The sequence below is a fragment of the Littorina saxatilis genome, linkage group LG2, assembly GCF_037325665.1.
Source record: "Littorina saxatilis isolate snail1 linkage group LG2, US_GU_Lsax_2.0, whole genome shotgun sequence".
NCBI classification, from domain to species: Eukaryota; Metazoa; Mollusca; class Gastropoda; order Littorinimorpha; family Littorinidae; genus Littorina; species Littorina saxatilis.
Window position 1 is genome coordinate 102,580,617 of NC_090246.1, and position 26,414 is coordinate 102,607,030.

At 43.5% G+C, this 26,414-nt stretch overlaps 1 protein-coding gene across 2 annotated transcripts; it reads left to right on the top strand.

The window, feature by feature from the left end:
* The first annotated feature begins 1,938 nt into the window (after positions 1–1,938).
* Positions 1,939–23,923, top strand: LOC138960384 (uncharacterized protein CG5098-like). Of its 2 annotated transcripts, XM_070332281.1 has the most exons (10): positions 1,939–2,127; positions 2,248–2,350; positions 7,654–7,767; positions 8,378–8,478; positions 8,763–9,239; positions 10,579–14,682; positions 15,200–15,293; positions 16,566–16,615; positions 19,122–19,179; positions 19,696–23,923. In XM_070332281.1, exons 1-9 carry the CDS (start codon positions 2,032–2,034, stop codon positions 19,164–19,166), a joined length of 5,184 nt encoding a protein of 1,727 aa, XP_070188382.1. In that variant the 5' UTR covers positions 1,939–2,031; the 3' UTR covers positions 19,167–19,179; positions 19,696–23,923. The 2 variants fall into 2 exon arrangements, with proteins under 2 accessions (XP_070188382.1, XP_070188383.1); XM_070332282.1 differs by lacking the exon at positions 2,248–2,350 and having other exon boundaries at positions 2,020–2,127.
* Positions 23,924–26,414: the final 2,491 nt, after the last annotated feature.

Sequence of the window (26,414 nt, forward strand, 5' to 3'; positions counted from 1 at the left end):
TGCATCACATTAAATGATTAATCCTATTTCTTCTTCTTCTTTGTTCATGGGCTTAGACTCCCACGTTCACTCATGTGTTTAGCACGAATGGATTTTTACGTGTATGGCTGTTTTTACCCCGCCATTCAGGCAGCATACGCCGACTTCGGGGGAATCCTATTTCATTACTGTGCAGAACATTTTTGAGCCAGTGATATACATTTTAAAGATAACATCAATTAATGGCCAACTTGCACAATACACTGATAGTCGGCAACTTAAAAATACTACAGTAGAATCCGCTGAATAAGGCCATGTTTAATAAAGCCACCCGCTTTTTGAGGCCATGTATAATAAAGCCACCCGCTTTTTGGGGCCAATTTCTGACTGCACGGATTTTTCCTTGTGTTTTATGCTTAAAATCACCCGCTTTATAAAGCCACCATCCCGCTTATTAAAGCCAGTTTTTGGCTCGCGTTAGGTGTGAAAAGCCGTAACAGTGAGTCTGTAATCGCTGTCTGATCACTCACAGCTAATGCATGACTGGTTTTCAAACAACCTGAGACGTTTTTGCCAGCCTCTTGTGAGTTTGAAAAAATCACGTTAAGTGCAAGTCAGTGGTCATAAACAACTTCCAACAGAAGCGTACTTCTGAGCTTTTGTTCATGTGCATGATTGTTCATGATCGCATTTCTGTCACATACACTGCCAACAAGACTTAGTGTTTAGTCTGAATCTGGACACCAGCAACCATGGCCACCAAACGCAAGAGAACAGACATGACCCTTGTAGAAAAGATCGCAATCCTAGAAAAGTTTAAAGCTCTGCCGTCTGTCTGTCAGGGAAGGTGCTGTAATTCTGGGAGTTTCACGTGGGATATGCTGACAAATCTGCTGAAAAATGAAGGAAATCTGCGTGAAACTGCAACTGGTGCACCTGAGAGAAAACGTCAGTGACTTGGGAAAGATGTGGAAACAGAGTTTTTCTGTTTAATAAGAGATGCACACAGAATGTCTCTCCTTTGTTTTAAGGACTTGGGAAAGATGTGGAAACAGAGTTTTTCTGTTTAATAAAAGAGATGCACACAGAATGTCTCTCCTTTGTTTTAAGGCTCTGTTTGCCTGAAAACCATGAGTTCCTTTTATTAAATCCACCCGCTTAATATATAGCCACTTTTGTCCTGCACCAAGGTGACCTTAATAAGCGGAGTCTACTGTACTAATAATAATAACAATAAAACATTCTTCTATAGCGCTTTTCACCACCAAACAGCAGAAATGCACTGGACATCAACATTCAATATTTCACACAGAATATGTCAGATACTGACATTCCTCTGTTACAATTATTTCTTGGTTTATTTTCTTCCTTCTCTGTAAAAAAAAAAAAAAATGCTGAAGGGAAGGGGAGAGGATTATTATGCGTTTTGGGGATTTTCTGGTTTTTTGGGGTTTTTTACTTCATAAGGAGATTCTTTATTATTGTCGTTATCAACATTTTTTTAAAAAAAAAATGTGCAAAGAGCGTTTCGTTTTCAAGAAAGGTGTCACAAGAAAAGAACTCAACCTTATTTGGTTTGAGTTGTGGGGCGGATCACAAAATCGTGGTGAAGTGAAAAAATTGGACTCCTTTTGGCTTTACTTTGATAGTAAATGTTACTGCGCATAAAGTTGCATCTATTTTTAGATCAGTGAGAAATGGAAAAACATTATAAGGGACGTAACTCCTACTACTGCGCGATCAAAGGGAGACTAATAGTGTGTGTACTGTCGCATGCCAAATAAGCAATACCCATCGCTTACATTTCTAGATGGTACATTCAGTTCGTACATGCCATATCATAGGAAGCATCTCTACTCTTATCGCCGGAACAGACAATTTAAAACGCACGCAGACGACGACACCGCAGAAACATAAACCTGTAAACAATGGAGAGTCACTGACCTCGCCTCTCACCAATCACGTGACTAGCGGCCATTATGCTAAACGCTGCATGATGCATTCGTTTATTTGCAGATCTAATGAGATCATTCAGTCTTAGCATGTGCTTGTATGATGTCAGATTCAGTGGAGCGATGGCTGCAAACCTTTCTATGTGCACAATACGCCGGTATATTTGAAGCTTATGGTTACACAACGTTGCAATCGGTAAGTATCGTTGTGCGCGGTTTTCCAATATGGCCACCGCTTTCTATTTGTTGTTACAGTTTTAGTTACAAATAAACTACTCCCTTTCTGTTTCACTGATCTCTCTTTAATTTCTTGTAGGTATGCCAGCTTCAACTGCCAAACCTGTTGGCTATGGGTGTCCCAAGAAATCACTGTGAAAAGATATTAGAAAATGTGAACAACTTGAGGCAGACGATGTTCGGTGAGAAACTTAAAACCGCATGATCACTGATGCGCAGCTTTATTTTCGTCATAACGCGTGTGTCCCTGGTGCTTCCAATAGTCGCATTGCTGGCTAGAGCTTCATCGTTGATTGTATTCATGAGAAAAATTGCTACAAACACTCTGACATGGCTTGATTTCCAGATGTGGAGTGCAGCACGTGCTTTTGTAATTAAATGCATTTTTGTTTACGAATTACAATACAATGATCAAAAAAGATTCAAAATCAAATACTTTAATAGTCCAGTGGGCCAGCATATCACTTGGTGTGATGATCTTTATACTTGGGCATAGGCCACCAGTGATTATACACACTTGTTCCATTACCTTCTTATTTATTACAATTTTGATCCTGCAGCTTAACCTTGTCATAATGTTGGCTCTTGTTGAGTTGTTCAAATCAATTAGGTAGGGGCTACTGTTACGCCTTTTTCAAGTCGTAATTCGACTCAGAAATTCTATAGTTACGGCATGACGTCATTTTACTGTCGTAACCCGCTCACTGCAGGCTTCGGTTACACCTTTTCCACTAGTTGTAGAGTCACTCGGCCAGACTTTGATTACGGCGCGGCGTGATCCTACCCGGACATTCTCTAGTTACGACATGACGCCATTTTACTGTCGTAGCCTACTGTAACCCGTGACCATTTTGAAGGGTAGGCCACTCACCTGCACGTTATCATTATTTTGTGTAACGATTTGTGCAATAATGCATCCTTTGAACACTTCCATGCCAAGTGATAAAGAGATCTGTATTCTAGCAAAGGAACTGCTCCTGCAAAGGGTATAGTACCTAGTAAACGCCCACCCCTAACTTTTGGGCAAAATTGGTGCATGGAGGTGGGGGGGTGGGATTATAGGGGAAGGGCTCCTAATATGGACCACTTTTTGTTTCATGCTGATAACTAGCTTGTTTTTTTGCGAAGATGTTTCATTTTGTGTTTGGTAGTCGCTGCACCTGCAGGGTTCGCGACGACCGAACGTAGAGCTGGACGAACACGTTCGTTTCAAAGTCCGAGATAACTTTTTGCAACCTGTCGAAGGACTCAAACGTACTTCCTACTGTCAAAACTGCTTCGCTGTGAAGTCCGCTATCCATGACTTAAGTAAACTGGCCTGCATACGGGTAGAAACGCACAACCCCTACTAATGAACTGTTGAACATGTCTGTCCTCACTCGACCCACGCTTTAAAATGGCCGCCCAAACCGGAAGTAGAGCGCGGCCCTGGCGGGGAAATGCTTTGTGGCGTAATCAAAGCAAAGAAGGGAAAAGTTACGGGCGGCGTAAGTGTAGCCACTGCGAATCAATTACTAACTGTATTGAGGTCTAACGAATGACGTCTCACAACGTGCGCGGTCGTCCTTGGCGGTCAAGAAAGCCGCCGCGATCATTGCGCAGACGACACTTCTAGACCGCCAATATTTTTTGTGCGCATCACGTGCTCCACATAAATCGGCCGGAAACTAAGCAATTGGGAAACCTGGATACTAGTATAGGTATAAAAAAAAAGTTTAACTTAATTTCAGGCCTTAACTTGTGAACAGTAGATCACATGTAATATACATTTATAGCTTTAGGTAGAATATAAAGCTGAAAGGAGGCATTGCATGTCATAATTTAGGTCTTTCAGTTGTGTATAGTCTGCACATCTGTTCTGACACGTGTTTCTTTCAGGCGAGACTTACTCGCGGCTAGCCGCTCGCAGAGCTAGGAGGCAAGAGTGTTTATTAAACAATTTGATTGCCAACAGGCCGTTTGGCAGCGAAGACGCTCCAGAACATTTTACCCTCGTGCCCTGCACCGGCTCTATGAACTAGTGAACGGGAAAACAACAAATGGCGGCCGTAGTGTTTGGGTTTCTTTTCGATGACGAAACTTTCTTTATAAGGCGGTTCTAGCGCTTGAATTGCACCAATTTAGGGATGATGAAAAAGTATTTCAACTCTAGATCATTTTGAAGTAAACTTTGACTGAAAATAATACCTATAAGTATAAGTATACCTATCGTATTCTACGACATTTCGTCCGCCATTTTGAAAGCACTTGCACAGAGCCAGTGGTTTCCCAAGCAAAGAAAGCGTCTTTCAAGGGCGTCCACGTTAAAACCCTTACACTGGTGCAATTCTGTAACACATGTTACATAGCCACTGGTGAATTAACAGAGAGAAAAATAAAGAAAAACGGTCATATAGGTTTTCGCATCCATCGGAGGTAATCGGAACCGACCAAACAGACTGAGCCAGTAGCGCGACATATGTCGTGACAACCAGGTGACAGTATATGTAAAGTAGCGCGACATATGTCGCGACAACCAGCCTAAGGGTTAAGAAACAACGGGCTGCTATGCAAGAATTAAACAACATTGGTTCATAGTCATACTGAGAAGGTCATCTACACTGGTGGGTAAATATCCATGGACAGCCAATCGGATTGGCAGCTGAGCGGCTGCCCTTTTTTCTCGCGCAGCGAGCAACCCCAAGGCATCCTCGCCTTCGCTTGCCAAATCCTAGCGTCCCTCGCGGCGAGATTTGCCCAAGAAACGGTACTTCCTCGCCCCACTCACCAATTCTTGCCTTAAAGAAACAAGGGACAGGTTGATTGGTTCACTTTGCAGAGCGCTCGATCTCAGGATTACCCCCCGCGGGTTAGGGGGAAGAATTTACCCGATGCTCCCCAGCATGTCGTAAGAGGCGACTATCAGATTCTGTTTCTCCTTTTACCCTTGTTAAGTGTTTCTTGTGTAGAATATACTATATAGTCAATTTTTGGAAAGATTTTAGTCAAGCAGTATGTATGTAAGAAATGTTAAGTCCTTTGTACTGGAAACTTGCATTCTCCCAGAAAGGTAATATATTGTACTACGTTGCAAGCCCCTGGAGCAAATTTTTGATTAGTGCTTTTGTGAACAAGAAACAATTGACAAGTGGCTCTATCCCATCTCCCCCCTTTCCCTGTCGCGATATAACCTTCGTGGTTGAAAACGACGTTAAACACCAAACAAAGAAAGAAAGAAAGATCTCAGGATTAATACTGATACTAGTGATAGTGAGTACTTGTAGTTGTGTGTACAGTTTGTTTGTAGAATGGGAAGTGAAGCTGATACTCATAATGCTATTGCTTGAAAACCAACTCATTCTGTATGAAATTGAAAGTCTTCAGAAAGTTTGGTCACTGAGTATTTTGAGATGAGTGCCAGAAGACAATCCATATTTTTTCTTGGACATTTTCATTTTGTCTTGAGTAGAGGATGCTTTCCAGTAAGTTGTAAGAAGTCAACTAATTTTAGGTACATGTCAGCAGGGTCAAACAGAGGCTCCTGCTCTTTCAGCAGGGTCAAACAGAGGCTCCTGCTCTTTTAGCAGGGTCAAACAGAGGCTCCTGCTCTTTTAGCAGGGTCAAACAGAGGCTCCTGCTCTTTTAGCAGGGTCAAACAGAGGCTCCTGCTCTTTTAGCAGGGTCAAACAGAGGCTCCTGCTCTTTTAGCAGGGTCAAACAGAGGCTCCTGCTCTTTTAGCAGGGTCAAACAGAGGCTCCTGCTCTTTTAGCAGGGTCAAACAGAGGCTCCTGCTCTTTTAGCAGGGTCAAACAGAGGCTCCTGCTCTTTTAGCAGGGTCAAACAGAGGCTCCTGCTCTTTCAGCAGTGTCAAACAGAGGCTCCTGCTATTTTAGCAGGGTCAAACAGAGGCTCCTGCTCTTTAAAGGCCTCTGGCATTATTCCAGTATTGAATTTGTAGGTGTTTTTACATTTAGTCAAGTTTTTTAAGGCATTGCATTTAGTGATTTACAACTTCTTTGAAGTTGGAACTTCGTTAATTACTTCAATAAAACAGAATATGGGCACAGACAATGACAGTACTGCTAAACTTGTGTGATTTTTTCCCTTCTGGTCTTGACATTGGGTAGACCTATCAATATTCTGCCAGTACATACTTCTCAAGTTTATGCCTGTTCATTCTGCAGCACACATAATAATATATTATATTATATATATTTTTTCTTTTGTTCAATGTGGTTTCATCCCTTGCCATTGCATACAACTGGGCATTAACAGCTTCCTTTGTACTCTTCCTAATGCTTATGAATCATTGAATGGCAACACGAGTTTTTATCCCTTCTTGAAACTTGTTGCTGTACCTTTGCTCACTAAAATTGAGTAACCCTTGTTATGTAATTTTATGTTAAAGACTTTTGAGACAATGACAAAAGGTGACGTTTTCATGTCAGTATGTCCCAAATGACATCACCAGTACATTTTTCATTCTATCTAATCTGTTTTCGTTCTATTTTTTCTAATAACATGCGTTAACAATTGATTGCCAACTGGAATGGAAGAGCACAAAAATTGTAACTTGATATGTAGTTTCTCTAGAGGGAAAACATCTTCCACTTTCATGTCAGTGTGTCCCATGCAACATACATTTGCCAAACAGCTATTCGTAAGTAGATTATTTGTTAGTGGTATAGAACATACTGATCAACAATCAAAGTCAGTTTTCACATTCATGTTCTACCTATTTCTTATATGTTTATTCTTTTGGCAATGGTGAAATGTCAGCAATCGTGTGTCATTCGGGACAGTAGACATGACTCCTGACCTTTTCCCTTTTGTCACTGTCTCTTTTACGTTTTAAATTTGTGCTCAGAATTGTACATTTTGAAGGTGTACAGTGTTTAATATCTCATAGAATCACTTTGCTTTTATAGATCTGTAGCTTGCCATTAATGCCAGTGTGTTTCTTCATTTACTTGCGTTAATTGCTTTTGAACGGCAGAATCCAAATGAAGCTCTGTTATTCAGTTCTAATAGTTACGCTTACAACTTACAGACCATCTAGCTTTCCGCTGCAACCTGAACTGAAAGGAGAACCACAAATTTTGAGTTTGACATAAATTTGTTAGTGTTTTACTGTTAGTGTTATTGACTTCCTAGTAACATTCAAAATCTGAGCTTGTGAATTGTTCAAAGTGAAATTGAAAATGTTTTTTTTTTTTTTTAGATGTGAGCCATTTGATCTGCAGAATTTTGACATGAAGGTCCTTCTGAAATCTTGACTCTTTTACGGCTGTCACACAGTGTGACTGACAATCTTTACTAAGTTCATATCAGTGATCAACAATATCAGCAGTTGTACCCAGCAATAACATTTTGTATAAGAAATTGATGTGGAACTGGAAGTAATCAGAAGTTTTGTCTGAAGAAAAATGACTGCAGTGTAATTGTCCAATGTTGCGTTTTCCTTAAAAAATTAAAGTGCTGTTTCTTGTACCTGTTACTTCTCAGGGCACATCCAGAAAAGAGGTGATTCCAGCTTGCATCACTTCCACAAACACAACCCCTCTCTGAATCCAGCAGTGTGGGCGCTGAAGACGGTAGCAATGAATGCAAATTACAGAGGTATTTCTTTTCCCTGGTCGCATATCATGTTGAGGCATATTTTGTTGTAAGCTTCGATTTAAGTAGTTTCTTCTTCTTCTCCGTTCATCCGCTAAAACTCCCACGTTCACTCATGTTTTTGCAGCAGGAGTGGGTTTTTACGTGTATGACCGCTTTTACCCTGCCATTCAGGCAGCCATACGCTGCTCTCGGGGGAGACATGCTCGGTATTATTGTGTTTCTATCCCACCGAACTCTGATGTGGATCACAGGTTCTTTTCCGTGCGCACTTGGTCTTGTGCTTGCGTGTACACACGAAGGGGCATAAGGCACTATCAGGTCTGCACATAAGTTGACCTAGGAGATATGACCTAGGAGATAAGAAAAATCTCCACCCTTAACCGACCAGGCGGCCGCGATTTGAACTCAAAACCTTCCGATTAGGAGGCCGATTCCTTATCCACTACGCCATTCCACCCGTCTAGGAGTTACAATACATCTAAACAACAACCAAAGTATAGTTCATTTTCTGGCAAGATGATTGTGTTGAATTGACGCATTCATGATTATCCTTCAGATAGTCTTGACATTGCTTCTGTACATTTTAACATTTTGTTTGTTTCTTTCCAAGGCATGAATCCATACCCAGATGACTACAGTGGCTATGCCCAAGGAGGGAGCAATATGCAGGGCATGGGCTATCACCAGGGCACTTACGAAAATGCCAATATGGTATGTGTATGGTCATACCCAAGCAAAGTTGCCTTTTGTGGGTATGAACTTGTTGAACATTTATTTCTGTACCTATTTTAACAACAGAACAGACTGGTTGTAATCTTGTATTGTCCAGTCACTTGGAAAAGATAATTTTACTTTTTGTCATGAATTTTCAAGGTTTTTCACTAATTCACTCATTCAGGCACGAGAAATGAATTTAAAGTGACTGCTTGGAGAAGAAATGTCCTAGATTTTGTTGCTTTGTGTCTTAAAATGAATGACAGAGAGCTTGGTTGCAGGCAATGATGAACCCCATGGGCGGAGCAGGCGGAGGAGGTTACCCAGTGCCGGGTTACGACACCAGCCAGTCACACATGATGATGGCGGGGCAGGGCCAGCTGTCTGCTGCTCACACTGCCATGTACCAGCAGCAGACCCAGCAAGCTTATTTGGCACAGCAACAACAACAGCAGCAGCAACAACAGCAACAACAACAGTACTACAGCAGCAGTGGTGGGGGTAGTGGTGGTGGCGGCTCAGGGACTCAGTACACCAGTCAGGCCTATCCCGTGCAAGCAGGCAGCAGTGTGCAGAATGTGACGGGCAACAGCCAGTACTACAGTGCAGGGGCCAGTCAAGGGGGACAGAGCAACTCCACGTCCAAGATGGTGCCGCCGCCCCACCACCATATGCGTAACACCACTGGCCAGCAGAATCCCCAGCAGGTGGCTGACAACATTCTGCAGATGGCCAACGCTTACCCCAGCCACCATACTGTAAGTGCTCACTGATGTTATTCCTTTTCAGTCTCTACTCTCTTCCCCCCCCCACCCCACCTCCTCCTCTCTCTCTCTCTCTCTCTCTCTCTCTCTCTCTCTCTCTCTCTCTCTCTCTCTCTCTCTCTCTCTCTCTCTCTCTCTCTCTCTCTTTCTTGTGCTTAATGATTCCTTTATTTTATTAGGGTCTTTTAACATGTGAAAACTGTAGCTTGTGACAAAAGAGGGGTCTTAAAATTGGGTCATTTTGCACTTGCAGACAGTGTCACCTGTAAATCTGAAGAAGTAATATCTTAACCCAATGCCCCCTGACAAAAAAATGGCAGGCAGCTTTCTTAATCCTGAGCAAAGGGAAACTACTCCGCACAACATGCACACATACAAAACAAAACAATTCATATAAAATCATAGAATACTCACATTTATATAGAAGATGGCAGAATAACTCGAGAATACACTATAGTTTCATATGCAAGTATGTTCTGTCCACTTCCAATGTAATAAATGTTGTTTTAAAAAAAAAATCCAGCAAGTGTTCTTCAAAAACGTCCAACATGTCAGCCTTCAGTCCTCATTTACACCAATATATGTTGAAAACTCCCAGAAAAATCCTCCCGAAAGTCCTGTTGTCGAATAACAACATCCAGATCGATGTCAGACTCATCCCCTTTCACCTCTTCAAGTAGAAAACCTTCGAAAGGCGTGTCAGAATCGTCATCCGAGTTCCCCATGATCGAACACCATACTTCCAAACCTTCGTTCAACGCCATTTTGTCAGGAAAAAAATCTCAAACTTTGAAAATTCACAGCTAACACACTATCGCATCGATTCAAACTCTGCAAACGCTAGAATGAAGCAGCCGGAAGGAAGTGCATTAATCACATCCGGTCGCAAGGCCTTATGGGTAAGGCTCAAAGCGAAAGTGAAAGTAGGTGACCTAGTGTTTAGCGGGCCATGCCGGGCGTTTCAGGGATTTCATAGGGCACTTCCGGCGGGCCATGCCGGGCGGTTCAGGGGGCATTGGGTTAAGGAGAGGAAGTCTTACATTTCTGAGAAGTGTATAAAAAAAAATGTAAAGTACTTTCTGGATGTATTCATATAATCAGCGTAGGCTGGTTGACCGTTTTGAACTGTCTGGTTGGTGTACACATGTAAATAGGCCCAGTGAAATTGAACACTTTATCTGTACATATTTATTATGATATAATATGCGTGTGGAAGGAGTGTGAAGTTTGGATGCATACACCATAACAAAATCCTGTGCTTTGCATTTGGTAAATAAACTGTTTGACTTGACTTGTCCTTTGCTATATATGCATGGTTTAGTTTTCATTTCAGGTTCAGGTGCCTTTGAAGAACAGACACGCCCCGTACCAAATTCCACGCTCACCACAGAACTTCTACCCAGAGAAAGGTGGAGGTCAGCAGCAAGTTGGGGGCATGGGTCAACAGCAGATCATGTCCAACCCTCAGGGTGTTGGTGGACAGCAGGCAATGTGCGGGGGGCAGATGCAGAGCCAAAATTGCCAGCCACAGTTGCAGATGGCTCTGGCTTCAGGGATGGGCCAGGTGGGGGCTGTCATGTATTCAGGGTCGTCTCCTCACAGTCAGATGCCTCCCCGCTCGTCTCCCATGATGGCCAGCCCTGTGGCCGCACACCAGGGTCTGTCCAGTCCCAGCGCCATGCACAGTCCCTGCTCAGCCACCGTGTGTTCCCCCATCCCCTCCTCTCCCGGCCTGGTCAGCATGCGTTCTCCTTGCTCCGTCCCCATGCGCTCTCCGGCTCACATGCCGTCAGGCTACCCCGGTCAGGCCATCAGCTCTCCGCCACAGAAGCCGTTTGCTCCGTCTGACTCATCCCTCACTCAGCACTGCTCACCCTCCTCCATGCATTCCCCGGCCAGCCACAGCAGCTCTCCCTACACCTCGGCAGGCATGGCTCATCACATCAGCAGCCCGCCGCGGCCGCACGTCTACTCCGGCCCCAGCCACAGCCCCTACAAGATGGATATGTTGATGGACTCGGGGCAGGGGCCGGGCGGGCAGGGGCCGGGCGGGCAGGTTGGCCAGGCTCCCCGCCCTCAGGGTTCGAACCCTCTGCAGTCCCTGCAGAAACTGGTTATGTTGCCCGAGACCCAAGTGGTGGACCCCAAGAGTGTGGTCAGTGACGGGTGCCTGCAGAATAACGATGAGGGTTCAAAAAACTTTGAAGGCCCAGCAGAGCAGTCTTGGGAGGCTGTGGATTGTTCTGCCGGGGTCGTCATCAGTTCTAGCCCTCCCGCTTCTCAGGAAACCAGTATGTCCAGTACTTGGCACCACAACATGTCCACCGACAGTGCTAATGCAGATAACACAGCCAGGTGTTCACAAAGTTCTGCTGTGTCATCTTCTGCAGTTGATAGTAACATTAACAAAGTTTCCATGGTACCCAGCACTGCAACGAATGCTGTTATTGCAGAGCCTAGTGCAGGGTCTTCTGTATGCCCAAGTCCTCAAGGGCTGCAGTCGTCTGTTTCTGGTAAATGGGATGAAACAGCTCCTCTGACTCCTTCCCAGCAAGGTCCTTGCAAAGTCGATAAGGGTGTTCCAGGCATTACTAGTGCTGAAAGTCAAAGTGTTTTACCCAAGAAAGGCAGTCATTCCCCAGTTTCAAAAGCAGAAACTGACATGCCAGAATTCACAGCTGCTGGCAGCCGTGAAGAAGAGGGCCAACTCGCAGACTGCAGTACTACACCAGACAAGTCTTACCTTGTACTTTGCAATGGGGTTCCGACGTCACCATCATCAAAAGATGAGACGACGGTGTTGCCAGGCCTTGTTGACTCTGTGTCAGATAACCCAGCCACTGTCACGCCTGTCAAAACAGATGAGAGTGCGAGTGTTACTGAAGAAAAACCAGAGAAGTGTTCACCTGGGAACCCTAAAGATACAACGAAAACTGCTCCCAAACCGTCCCCACCAAAGAAACGTAGCAGTGAGAGACTGTCGCAAACCTCCAGCACTAAGCAAGCTGGCAGTTCCAGCACTAAGCAAGCTGGCAGTTCCAGTGCAAGTAAGGTAGTAAACAGCATATGTGAAAGTGACTCTGAAAGAGATTCTGCAGAAAACTCAATGCATGTCTGGGAAACTCTCAACTTTACTGGCAGCGCTAAGCTTGTAAATGGAAATGGGGAAACACATGTGAATGGAACTGATCACTGTGATGCTGGCGAGAAAAAGAACAACAACGGTAACAAAAATCATGTTCACGTCAAAACAGCAGATAAACAGGAAACCACCCAGGCTGGTATGCATTTTGCAGGGAGTTCGACAGAGACGAAACTAGTGAAGAAACGGAAGTCTAGAGCGTCTGCTTTTGCACGTGGTGGAAACATGGTCACTGCTGTCAACGGTACTGGAGATGGAGTGTTGCTTACCTCATGTAATGCGGGCCTTGGAAGTAGTGACAGTGAAACAGAAGTTAATGGGGAAGGTGGAGGATTGAAGAAAGTTTCTGGAACCACTGATTGTAAGCCTGTCTGTAGCACCGGAGGCACCAGCCATCCAGCCAGTGATAATGAAGACGACCGCTTTGCCAGTGGCTTGGACTTTGGATGTGACAGTCCTCCCCCATGTGAAACGCTAGAGGATGATGCCTGGAAACCTGATGAGGAGAAACGTCTGTCCCGAAATGGTGTGGATGAGGCGGATGGGAATTGCGTGGAGGATAACTGTGACAAAGGTGAAGATCTCTGTGTCAAAGGTGAAGATCTCAACAACAAAGGCTCCAAGACCTCAAATTCTACCAAATCTACCCCTACCCCATCGGCCCGTGCTGTGACTCGTAGTTCCACAGGCAGAGCCCCAAAACGAAAGGTGGACGATGCATACATGACCCCTGCTAAGAGAAAGGTGGACGATGCATACATGACCCCTGCTAAGAGAAAGGTGGACGATGCATACATGACCCCTGCTAAGAGAAAGGTGGACGATGCATACATGACCCCTGCTAAGAGAGCGAGAAGAAGCTCGGGCGCTTCCAGTAAACAAAGCGAGACCATGTCGCTGTCAATGGAGTGCGATGAGATTGACACAAAGGACAGTTTTTCAGAGGTTGAAGTGATCAGCAGCAGCGATGAAGCCAACACTACCTGCAAAGACAAAAAGACACAGAACAAAAGTCTGAAGAGTGAAAATCAAAAGCTCGATGAACCAAAGTGTAAGAAGAGTCCTGTTGTTGTACTGACCAAACCAGCGGGGCAGAACAATAAGGTGGAACAGGGGACAGCCACGGGTGACCAAAAGCCCACAATAGTTAGTCCAAAACATTCTCGTCAAAACTCTAGTCAGTACCACAATGTGAGAGGAGAAAAGGGTAAGTTTGTGTCAAGACGAACTAGCGACAAGATATCTTCAATGACCATCAAGGTTGCTTCAGACTCTGACGACGAACCACTGATTCTAGTACAGCGACGCTCGAGCAGGGAAGAAGATAGCTCGGCCAGAGTGGACTGCTCTGCAAGTGTGAAAAATGAAATTGAAAAGCATCTTACCAGTACTGAAACAAACACTGAAGAAATGATTGATTTCAAGTTAGATTGTTTCTCCATTCCCACCCAAAGCATCTCGGCACCGCAAGAAAAACCTGGCCAGTCCAGGACGGTCTCTCCAGCCAGGTCGGACGGCAGCACACCAAAGAAGAGGGGCAGACCACGCAAGTCGGAAGAGGGTGATGCTGTTCAATACTTTAAAAAGGAAAAAAAAGGCACCAAGGATAAAAAGAAGAAGAAGAAGAAAATGTCTTTCAGCAAGCCAGACACTGCAGATGACTCCTTCAAAGACATGAGGCTCAGCAAAACCCTAAACCACCTAAACAGCAAAAAGAAGGGAGAGAACTCACAGTCAGGTGGGCCGTTTTCTCCCTTTGTCCGTGTGCAGGGAAAACGTGAGTTGCCGGGTAAAGTTTCTGTGTTTAACCACCCACCAGCTGACACCAAAGACCTGAAGTCTGTGAACAATAAGAGCTCCTCAGACACTGCTGCACCTACAATCACTGTGCAGATAACAAACTTTTCCTCCGACAAAACTGTGATGCTACCGTCAACAAAGACCACTGAATCTCCTTGGGTGTGCGGACTGTGTGGAAAGCGAAGCAGTTACAGGTTTCTGGGAGATCTTTTCGGTCCCTACTACCTCGAGTCTCATCTTCCTACCAACAGCAAATCTGATGGTAGCAAAAAAGACGTCAAACAAGAAGTGGGCAGCTCCGGCGAGGCGCAGAACGCACATCAGACGAGGCGCAAGTCGCTTGGCTACCGTCGCACCAGCAGCGTGGACGAGTCGGTGTCCATTCCGCAGGAGGTGTGGGTGCACGAGGACTGCGCCATGTGGTCCAGTGGAGTCTACCTGGTGGATTCTGGCTTGTACGGTCTGGAGGAGGCTCTGAGGGCGGCTACGACAACAGTCAGTACCCTTGTTTCTTAGCATACATCATTTCATGTCTGGATGCTCGCTTTGGTATGAAGAGTTTACAATCATGATTTAGATTATTTGGAGTCTGTAAGCCGGCACTCGTACTGGATTTGTCTCTCTTAGTCTTAGTGAGGATCTTAGTTGGGTATTTGCAATTTATGTTGGTATTAAAGGACCAGACTCGAGGAACTTAGTTTCATTCTGTGTATTGTTGTGTCACTTGTAAGTTGTATTCTGTAAACTTTGGTATTTGACCTTGAAGGCACAGATGCATGGTGGTCTAGCACGAGTGACTTTAGTAACGTAACGGGTGTCTTGAGATGGGCCTTCTTTGCATTATTCACTGTCTGGTGGCCATTATCCCTTCATCACCTCTGACAAGTAACATACTCACATAGATTATAGATGATTTGAAAACAGGACAACATTCAGAGTCACTGCTAAAAGTGTTCCAGGGACACACACTTGGCTGGAGAAAAAGTGAGGACGTGTGAAATGGTTTGTGCAGGTGTGTGCCTGCTGCAAGGAGAAGGGTGCAATGATTGGATGTCTTCACAAGGGCTGCAACCACAACTTCCACTTCATGTGTGCTGTGGACAAACGTAGGTACAACGACAACTACAAACAATTGACGGTTGCTGATGGAAGAGAATATTTTGAATAGGCTTACACTACAGTTAATGATGAACAATGTTTGTTATGGTTCAAAGTTCAACGAGATCTTTCCGCTTCAGTATGTATTTGCTGGAGAGTATGGGAGTGGAAAACATTGTCAGATTAGGCACAGGCAATTTTTAAGAAATGAAAATTGAAAAGCATTTCATTGACTCGATTGAGGAGGGTCTTGCTCAAGACTCAAGACTCAAAATGTTACTGTCCTTATAAAAACAAGGAAAAATGCTGTGCGCATATCTCAGCCACATTAAAAAACAAGTCGCGTAAGGCGAAAATACAACATTTAGTCAAGTAGCTGTCGAACTCACAGAATGAAACTGAACGCAATGCAACGCAGCAAGACCGTATACTCGTAGCATCGTCAGTCCACCGCGCACGGCAAAGGCAGCGAAATTGACAAGAAGAGCGGGGTAGTACTTGCGCTGAGAAGGATAGCACGCTTTTCTGTACCTCTCTTCGTTTTAACTTTCTGAGCGTGTTTCTAATCGAAACATATCATATCTATATGTTTTTGGAATCAGGAACCGACAAGGAATAAGATGAAGGTGTTTTTAAATTGATTTGGACAACTTAATTTTGATAATAATTTTTATATTTTTAATTTTCAGAGCTTGTTTTTAATCCAAATATAACATATTTATATGTTTTTGGAATCAGAAAATTATAAAGAATAAGATGTACGTAAATTTGGATCGTTTTATAAAAAAAATATTTTTTTTACAATTTTCAGATTTTTAATGACCAAACTCACTCATTAGTTTTTAAGCCACCAAGCTGAAATGCAATACCAAACCCCGGCCTTCGTCGAAGATTACTTGACCAAAATTTCAACCAATTTGGTTGAAAAATGAGAGCGTGACAGTGCCGCCTCAACTTTCACGAAAAGCCGGATATGACGTCATCAAAGACATTTATTGAAAAAATGAAAAAAACGTATGGGGATTTCATACCCAGGAACTCTCATGTCAAATTTCATAAAGATCGGTCCAGTAGTTTAGTCTGAATCGCTCTACACACACACACACACACACAGACAGACACACACACACACACACACACACACACACATACACACACACACACACACACACACATACACCACGACCCTCGTCTCGATTCCCCCCTCTACGTTAAAATATTTAGTCAAAACTTGACTAAATATAAAAATAAACAGTAATGTTGTTTTCCTTTGCTTGCAGTGTGTTTCCTAGATGTGGAGAACTTTTCCATGCTCTGCCCAAAACACAAGGTAAAGTCACTGTTGCCAATTGTTTTAAATCTCTCTGCCCAAAACACAAGGTAAAGTCACTGTTGCCAATTGTTTTAAATCTCTCTGCCCAAAACACAAGGTAAAGTCACTGTTGCCAATTGTTTTAAATCTCTCTGCCCAAAACACAAGGTAAAGTCACTGTTGCCAATTGTTTTAAATCTCTCTGCCCAAAACACAAGGTAAAGTCACTGTTGCCAATTGTTTTAAATCTCTCTGCCCAAAACACAAGGTAAAGTCACTGTTGCCAATTGTTTTAAATCTCTCTGCCCAAAACACAAGGTAAAGTCACTGTTGCCAATTGTTTTAAATCTCTCTGCCCAAAACACAAGGTAAAGTCACTGTTGCCAATTGTTTTAAATCTCTCTGCCCAAAACACAAGGTAAAGTCACTGTTGCCAGTTGTTTTAAATCTCTCTGCCCAAAACACAAGGTAAAGTCACTGTTGCCAATTGTTTTAAATCTCTCTGCCCAAAACACAAGGTAAAGTCACTGTTGCCAATTGTTTTAAATCTCTCTGCCCAAAACACAAGGTAAAGTCACTGTTGCCAATTGTTTTAAATCTCTCTGCCCAAAACACAAGGTAAAGTCACTGTTGCCAATTGTTTTAAATCTCTCTGCCCAAAACACAAGGTAAAGTCACTGTTGCCAATTGTTTTAAATCTCTCTGCCCAAAACACAAGGTAAAGTCACTGTTGCCAATTGTTTTAAATCTCTCTGCCCAAACCACAAGGTAAAGTCACTGTTGCCAATTGTTTTAAATCTCTCTGCCCAAAACACAAGGTAAAGTCACTGTTGCCAATTGTTTTAAATCTCTCTGCCCAAAACACAAGGTAAAGTCACTGTTGCCAATTGTTTTAAATCTCTCTGCCCAAAACACAAGGTAAAGTCACTGTTGCCAATTGTTTTAAATCTCTCTGCCCAAAACACAAGGTAAAGTCACTGTTGCCAATTGTTTTAAATCTCTCTGCCCAAAACACAAGGTAAAGTCACTGTTGCCAATTGTTTTAAATCTCTCTGCCCAAAACACAAGGTAAAGTCACTGTTGCCAATTGTTTTAAATCTCTCTGCCCAAACCACAAGGTAAAGTCACTGTTGCCAATTGTTTTAAATCTCTCTGCCCAAAACACAAGGTAAAGTCACTGTTGCCAATTGTTTTAATCTCTCTCTCAAGCCTCCTGCCCCCACCCCCTTTCTTTGCCACCTCTTAGAGTAGTCAACCCTGGCTGCATATGTCTGTCTTTGCCACCTCTTAGAGTAGTCAACCCTGGCTGCATATGTCTGTCTTTGCCACCTCTTAGAGTAGTCAACCCTGGCTGCATATGTCTGTCTTTGCCACCTCTTAGAGTAGTCAACCCTGGCTGCATATGTCGGTCTTTGCCACCTCTTAGAGTAGTCAACCCTGGCTGCATATGTCTGTCTTTGATCTTCAAAATTGAAGTAGGCTTCAGAAACATTACCAAAGTAGATTTTTTGTCCATGCCTAAAAGATAACTGATCTGTAGAACTGTTTATTAACTTGGATGAAAATTAAAGAGAGAGTGTGTGTGTGTGTGTGTGTATGCAGATTAACCTTCAACGGATCACGCTTTGGACTGCACAGTCCGGATGACGTGGGTCATATACGACCCGTAATTTTTAAAGAAGTATGCAACGTAAAAAGGATGGTTGTACAAGACCCACGCCATCCGAAATAGGGATTCACTTTTTCCCGCCTCTTTGCAGAGTATGGGTTGTAGACGACCCACACCATCCAAATAAGGATTAACACGGTAACATTCCTTCTTTGATTCCGTATGGCCCTTATGGGTCGTCCCTGACAACCATCATCCAGACTGTGCAGTTCAAATTTCGGAATCGTTTGTTTGTTTACAAAGATTGTCCTTGGAAAAGTGTGGAGGGGGAAGTAAGTTGTGCGAACTTTGACCTTAGTGTTACTGTGGCCTGAAGAATCACGCTTTATTCTGTTCCACTTACAGGACAAAAGATCATAGAGTGCTACTGTTGCCTGAAGAATCATGCTTTATTCTGTTCCACTTACAGGACAAAAGATCATAGAGTGCTACTGTTGCCTGAAGAATCATGCTTTATTCTGTTCCACTTACAGGTCAAAAGATCATAGAGTGCTACTGTTGCCTGAAGAATCACGCTTTATTCTGTTCCACTTACAGGACAAAAGATCATAGAGTGCTACTGTTGCCTGAAGAATCACGCTTTATTCTGTTCCACTTACAGGACAAAAGATCATAGAGTGCTACTGTGGCCTGAAGAATCATGCTTTATTCTGTTCCACTTACAGGACAAAAGATCATAGTGTTACTGTTGCCTGAAGAATCATGCTTTATTCTGTTCCACTTACAGGACAAAAGATCATAGAGTGCTACTGTGGCCTGAAGAACCATGCTTTATTCTGTTCCACTTACAGGACAAAAGATCATAGAGTGCTACTGTGGCCTGAAGAATCATGCTTTATTCTGTTCCACTTACAGGACAAAAGATTAAAGAGTGCTACTGCTTCCACAAGCAAGTCCTGACAGGAGATTACAGGTGCAGTATACTTTCATTGAGTGTCATTGGGTCATTCATCTGGTATTGTCATGTTGTTCCAGTTTTATTGAAGCATGACAATGAGACTTTGTTAGTTGTAATTGCACTGTTTAATTTGTCTTAGAGGACGGAATCGATTTGGGGGGGGGGGTGTAGAATTGATATAATGTTCTCCACCCCACCCTTATCTCACCCCTTTCTAGTGGTAGATTTTGCTACCGTCACATATATTCAGTGTTTTCGGATAAACTTAGCAAGTCTAATAAATCTTTCCTATGCACATAAGAGGCTTATTTTGAAAACACAAACCGGGAGGGGGGGGGGGGGGGGGTGGTCATGTACTTTTGAGTTGAACTCAATAGCTTTCTTGTTGTTTATCTCAGTTTAGCGCTGGTTTACTGCAACTTTATTCAAACTGATTGTGTGTGTGTTTTGAGAAGAACAAATAAAATGCTATCTGCCAAGGAGGTATGTGCTGCAACTTTATTCACACTGTTCTTTTGTGTGTGTGTGCAGAGAAGAAGAATTGAAATGGTATCTAGCGAGGACGTGTGGTCAATGGTAATGGGTTGTCCTGTGTGTGTCCTGACTGACCGGCCCTTTTCCTATGCGGATCTTCATCTTGGGCCAGATGCTTTCGCTGCCATTGTCAAGATCTCTGGCACCAGTTTCCTGCTCTTTGATGGGATTGAAACAAGATCCGAGGCTGCCATTGTCAAGATCTCTGGCACCAGTTTCCTGCTCTTTGATGGGATTGAAACAAGATCCGAGGCTGCCATTGTCAAGATCTCTGGCACCAGTTTCCTGCTCTTTGATGGGATTGAAACAAGATCCGAGGCTGAAGAGTGTATCTGGTTAGGTTTGAGAGACAGTTGTGTGTATGGTGCACGGTCCTCCTCTCTGACTGTTTGCTGCTCTCTTCTAGTTCAAACTGCTGAATTTCTCTCTGTGGTGCATGACTAACGCTTTTCCAGCTTCCAGTTTGTAACTTTGGTCTGTATTCCTCTGACTGAGAGTACAGTTTGAGATGTGTGATGTACAGTGTGATTGATGTTGCTTACTGCAGTTGTAAGTTTTGACCTGTTGAGTGTGTGACAGTGTGTTGGTGCTTTTGTGTGAAACGACAATGTAATTGTAGTGTGATGTTGTAAAAGCTGTCGTGGTAGGAGGTGGAAAGAAAACAAAATGTGGCGAGTAAAACTGTTACTGTGTAGCCTATTATTTGCAAAACAAAGTAGCTTGAAGCTGAGTCTCTGCTTTATGTTTCTGACTCAGTTTTGTCAAGAAGATTTTTGTTTTTATACTTAATTGTTCTGTGGAATATACTGGTGTCTTGAGTATGAGATGTTGAGTGGATCTGATACATGTATGTTTACAATCCACAAGACAACAAGTTTTTAGGAAAAAGTATTAATGAGTTGACGGAAGAATTGATTATATAATGCTTTGTTCTTATGTTTGATTAGTTATTCAAGCCAAGCTTTAACAGCTTATGTCCATGCTGGAGCTTAACACCAGTCCAAGACCATTTCTACATCACCTCATCAATCTCTACATCTTACACATTTTTTTCGATGGCCTTTTTTTTCAGACTTTTCTGCTCTCTTGTATGATTTCCCCTGTACAATGCTTTATTCTGGAGACAACTGAATTATTTATTTCCACACTATTTCAGACCGCTAGTTAGTTCAAAACTACATTACATACACAGAATAATTTGCAAGGAGCAGAAGAGATCAAGAAATATGTTCATATCAAATTTACTATATATATCTATATATAATATAAGAATCGTCTTGAAGGTGTGATTTATTTGATGAGGTACCACCATGGGAAGCTCTGTAGTGTTGAAAGAAAACCCTGAGCTTTACACAGGACCTTGTCTTACTAGTTGTACATGCAAGAATGGCATGTCTGTTGAGTCATATTTTGTAGAGCTTCTAGAAGTGGAATGGTTTATTTCATTAGAATGGAATGAAGTTTTTGGTCAGTCGCGGATGTGAGCATCATCAAAACTTTCACCTGGCTGCGACCCATGAAGACGACACCATCACGTTGATTCGTTGATGACACAACCATTTGTCGAGGGTAGCGTAGGCACCCGGTCTGCTCCCCGCCTAAAAAAGGCCAGTGCCGTTCCGTCTTCGAGGGACTGCGTGGGTTTCATTTCGGAGTTTTCCTTCTCCTAGACGAGTTTCCTTCCATGGATGATGAGCCTCCTCTACCCTCGTTTTGAATTCAGAGTATCAAAACTTTCATTGAGGACTAATGTGTTGTTTGATTGAATGAAATAATAGTGACACGGGTGAATTTTTACATTTTGAGTGCATGGCCCTGTTCTTATTTTTGGTCGACTTTTTATCAAATGCTTGGTTCATACTATTCAGGTTAAAGTTTTATTTACTCGGCATCTCCCTTGACTTACTTGACTTATTCCTGTAGACTCCCTGTGGAGCATAGGGCCGCACGGCATCTCCCTTGGGCTTCAGTTATGGTTGTGTTCAAGATTTATACCAGTAAAATCTAGGGCATAGTTTTATCGAGTTCACTTTTTTCTTTCCTCCCAATTGTCTTTTTACATTTAGTCAAGTTTTGACTAAATGTTTTAACATAGAGGGGGAATCGAGACGAGGGTCATGGTGTGTGTCTGTCTCTGTGTCTGTGTCTGTGTCTGTGTCTGTCTGTGCGTGTGTGTGTAGAGCGATTCAGACTAAACTACTGGACCGATCTTTATGAAATTGACAGAGTTCCTGGGAATGATATCCCCGGACGTTTTTTTTCATTTTTTCGATAAATACCTTTGATGACGGGCTTTTTGTAAATGTTGAGGCGGCACTGTCACACCCTAATTTTTCAATCAAATTGATTGAAAATTTTGCAAAGCAATCTTTGACGAAGACCAGACTTTGGTATTGCAGTTCAGCTTGGTGGCTTAAAAACTAATGAATGAGTTTGGTCATTAAAAATTGGAATCTTGTAATTAACATTATTTTTTTATTAACGATCCAAAAATAATTTCACCTTATTCTTCGTCATTTTCTGATTCCAAAAACATATACATATGTTATATTTGGATTACAAACAAGCTCTGAAAATTAAAAGTATGAAAATTATGATTAAAATTAATTTTCCGAAATCAATTTAAAAACAATTTCATCTTATTCCTTGTCAGTCCCTGATTCCAAAAACATATAGAAATATGTTTGGATTAAAAACAAACTCAGTAAGCTAAAAAGAATAGACATACGGAAAAGCGTGTCATCCTGCTCAGCGCGACCACTACCGCACTTTTCTGCATGGCTTGTCGATTTCACTGCCTTTGCCACGAGCGGTGGACTGACGAAACTACGAGTATGCGGTCTTGGTGAAAAAAGTAGTGCGTTCAGTTTCATTCTGTGAGTTCGACAGCTTGACTAAATGTTGTTATTTTGCCTTACGCGACTTGTTTTTCTTCTTTCTCTCTGGTTGTTGTTGAGATACCAATGGTAGCTTCACATGTTTTTACTTTTGACATAATTTGTTTCATTCCTAAGTTGTGATTATTCTCTTTTGGGCAAGTGACAATAATCCCTTTCATTATTTTCTCTTCTAATGCTCTCAGCTTCCCCCACCCACCCTTTGACTCTCCTTTGTTTGAATATCCCACTGGCTATGTATTTCTATCTCTACCCACCCTTTGACTCTCCTTTCTTTGAATATCCCACTGGCTATGTATTTCTGTCTCAACCCACCCTTTGACTCTCCTTTGTTTGAATATCCCACTGGCTATATATTTCTATCTCAACACACCCTTTGACTCTCCTTTGTTTGAATATCCCACTGGCTATATATTTCTATCTCAACACACCCTTTGACTCTCCTTTGTTTGAATATCCCACTGGCTATGTATTTCTATCTCTACCCACCCTTTGACTCTCCTTTGTTTGAATATCCCACTGGCTATATATTTCTATCTCAACACACCCTTTGACTCTCCTTTGTTTGAATATCCCACTGGCTATGTATTTCTATCTCAACCCACCCTTTGACTCTCCTTTCTTTGAATATCCCACTGGCTATGTATTTCTATCTCAACACACCCTTTGACTCTCCTTTCTTTGAATATCCCACTCGCTATGTATTTCTATCTCAAATGAATAATCTTGATTTTTTTTCAGCTGCTGATCTGAGCCTAATATGGTTTCTCCATATGGCTACTAAATGCGCTAGTTCAGTGAAACTGACACTTTCTGTGGGAGCATTTGATTGTGTCAGTGGTCAAATTAGTCATCGAGTTTGGACAGTTCAGTGAAACTGACACTTTCTGTGGGAGCATTTGATTGTGTCAGCGGTCAAATTAGTCATTGAGTTTGGACAGCTGCGGGCAGCCATACATGTATAAAGTAGACTGCACGGCCAGTTGGAGTTGAACACTGAATTGTTGGCCTGTGTTCCCACCCAAAGATTTGTGTGTGTTTGTGAATATCGTTCAAGAGTCAAAACCTGTACATTATTTTGGCTGTGCTGTGTAGATACAACATTATCTATATAACGGTTCTCAAGGTATAATGTCTTATCAATATATTATATATCGGTTATACTTGTATGCGTAAAGGAAATTGCTGAGGAGCAGCAGTTTTCTGTTTTAATGACGTGCCAGTCACGGAGAACAAATTGTCTTTCCCACCTCTGTTGTAATTTGTATTTGCTGCTAAGCTTAGTAGTGGCCTGGAGACAAAATAAAGTTATTTTTCTCATGACCGTATCCAGATTTTCATGATTAATGTGACTGATAGCTACTGTGTGTGTGTGTGTGTGTGTGTGTGTGTGTGTGAAGCGTCAATATAAATCCATAAGGCCATGTTGACATTCATGGAATGTAAAGGAGAAAATCTTTCAGAAGTGATGAGCACAAGAGAGTTGAAATGTTTGATGAGATGGATTATTCCCCCTTGTCCATGCCACTGAAACTTTCCCCCTTGTCCATGCCACTGAAACTTTCCCCCTTGTCCATGCCACTGAAACTTCTTTGTTGAAGAACAACGCATCAAGCACGCATTATGATTGACAAAATTGAAATTACAATTCATGAACCTGGTTTGTGATATCAGCTTTTTGTAAATCACCAATTATTACCAAAGCCATGTTACAAACACAACACTGCCGGTTGTTAGAGAAAGTTAACTGTTGATTATTGTATAACGTCAGCAAACACTAAATGTCACTTTCTGTAGGATATCTATAAATGAGAAGAAAAAAAACAACAACAATTAAAACAGTCCCTTGCAAATAATGTTCATACCTTTCCTTCATGCATATAAAACATTAAGTCATTATCTCCCAAATAAGGTTCATACCTTTCTTCTTCTTCTTCTTAGGGATAGGTAGCCAACATCAGCATGGTGATGAATCTGCTACGCTTGGGTGATGGTGGTTCCGGTCTATTGCTTGGTCAGGGGTGAAGTTCAGGGGGGGGGGGGGGGGGGTTGGGGGTAGGGGGGGGGGGGGGGGGATGATGGGTCAGTGGAGAGTTGCCAGCCTGGCCTGAAAGGATGCCAGGGATGGCGCTGTGGCAGTTTCTACAGGCAGGCGGTTCCACTCTGGAATGGTGCGTGGGAAGAATGTTTTCTGCCTGTAGGCTGTCCTGGAGTGGGGGATTTCGTAGGACAGAGCGTGAGTCTGCCTGGTCGTGCACTTGGGTGGGCTTGGCTTTGGTGCGTGGTTGCTCTTCACTGCGACAAGGTCGTGGTGGACTTTGTAGAAAGTTGTTAGTCTCGCTCGCCTCCGTCTGCTCTCAAGCGTAGGCCACTCAAGGTCTTCGAGCATGTTGTTGACGCTGGAGGTCTGGCGGAAGCGATGCGACACCCATCTGGCTGCTCTTCTTTGGACCTTTTCGAGAGAGGCACTGTCTTCAGCGGTGTGTGGGTCCCATACTGGGCTGGCATACTCTAGGATGGGTCGTACTAGTGCCTTGTATGCAGCCGCCTTGACCTTCTTGTTGCTAAGCTTGATGTTGCGTCTAGCAAAGCCAAGTGCTCTGTTCGCCTTGGTGGTGATGTTGGCGATGTGGGTGTTCCACTTCAGGTCTTTGGTCAGGGTGACGCCGAGGTACTTGGCCTGGGTCTCCTCCTGGAGTTTCTGGCCGTGGAGCTGGTACTCGTATGGTAGGGTGGTACGGCGTCGGGTCATGTGTACGGTGTTGCATTTGGCAGGATGGAATGCCATCTTCCACTTCTGTTCCCAGGACGCCAGTCTGTCGAGGTCTGTTTGGAGGTTTTCTTGGTCCGCTGCTGTCTTGACGTCAGCGTGGCACGCTGTGTCGTCGGCGAAAAGTCGCGCAGTCGAGGTCAGGTCTGACGGGAGATCGTTTATGTACAGCAGAAATAGCGTCGGCCCGAGCACGGACCCTTGAGGAACGCCACTTTCCACTGGAGCTAGCTCTGAGATGGCCCCGTTGACGACGACGGACTGCTTCCTGTTGGTGAGGAAATCCTCGACCCAGGCGTTAACTTTCCCACCTATGCCGTACTGACGGAGTTTATGCACGAGTAGACTGTGGCTGACCTTGTCAAACGCGCGGGAGAAATCCAGCACTAGAAGGTCCACCTGGTGCCCTTGCTCAAGCGCGAACGAGGCCTCGTCGACAAGCCCTAGCAGCTGGGTCTCGCATGATCTTCCCCGTCGGAAGCCGTGTTGTTCAGGGCAGAGTATTTGGTGTTGTTCGCAGTAGGTGAGGATGGCGCTCACAATGATGTGCTCTAGGAGCTTGCAGGGGATAGATGTGAGGGAGATTGGTCGATAGTTCTCCGGCCTGTAACGCTCCCCTTTCTTGAACACTGGCGTTACATGGGCTAGCTTCCAGTCTGCTGGTACCACTCCCGATTTGAGAGAGGCCTGGAACAATAGTGTTAGCGCCGGTGCAAGCTCCGTCGCTACCTCTTTCAGGACGCGGGGGCTGAGTTGGTCTGGCCCACTAGCTTTGTTGGGGTTCAGGTTACGTAGGAGTTTTTCAACGCCTGGGGCCGTGATGGTGATGTCTTCGAGGGGTGGTTGTTGTGGGCTGAGAGGGGGCATGGGGCAGCGGAGCTCAAAGTCTTCTACGTTGAGTTCTTCTTTGGTGCTGAAGGCAGATTCGAACTGGCGGTTTAGCAGCTCTGCTTTCTCTTTGTCATCTGTGATCAGTTTCCCAGACTCCTTGAGCGCAGAGATGCCAGAGTATTCGTTTTGCTTGGACTTGATGAATGTCCAGAATTTCT

Bases quoted from the DNA above. Each gene is read 5' to 3' on its own strand.
- LOC138960384 (XM_070332281.1), top strand. From the start codon at position 2,032: ATGATGTCAGATTCAGTGGAGCGATGGCTGCAAACCTTTCTATGTGCA. The intron at 2,351-7,653 runs GTGAGAAACTTA...GTTACTTCTCAG, and splicing joins CTTGAGGCAGACGATGTTCG to GGCACATCCAGAAAAGAGGT. The intron at 15,294-16,565 runs GTAGGTACAACG...CTTTGCTTGCAG, and splicing joins CATGTGTGCTGTGGACAAAC to TGTGTTTCCTAGATGTGGAG.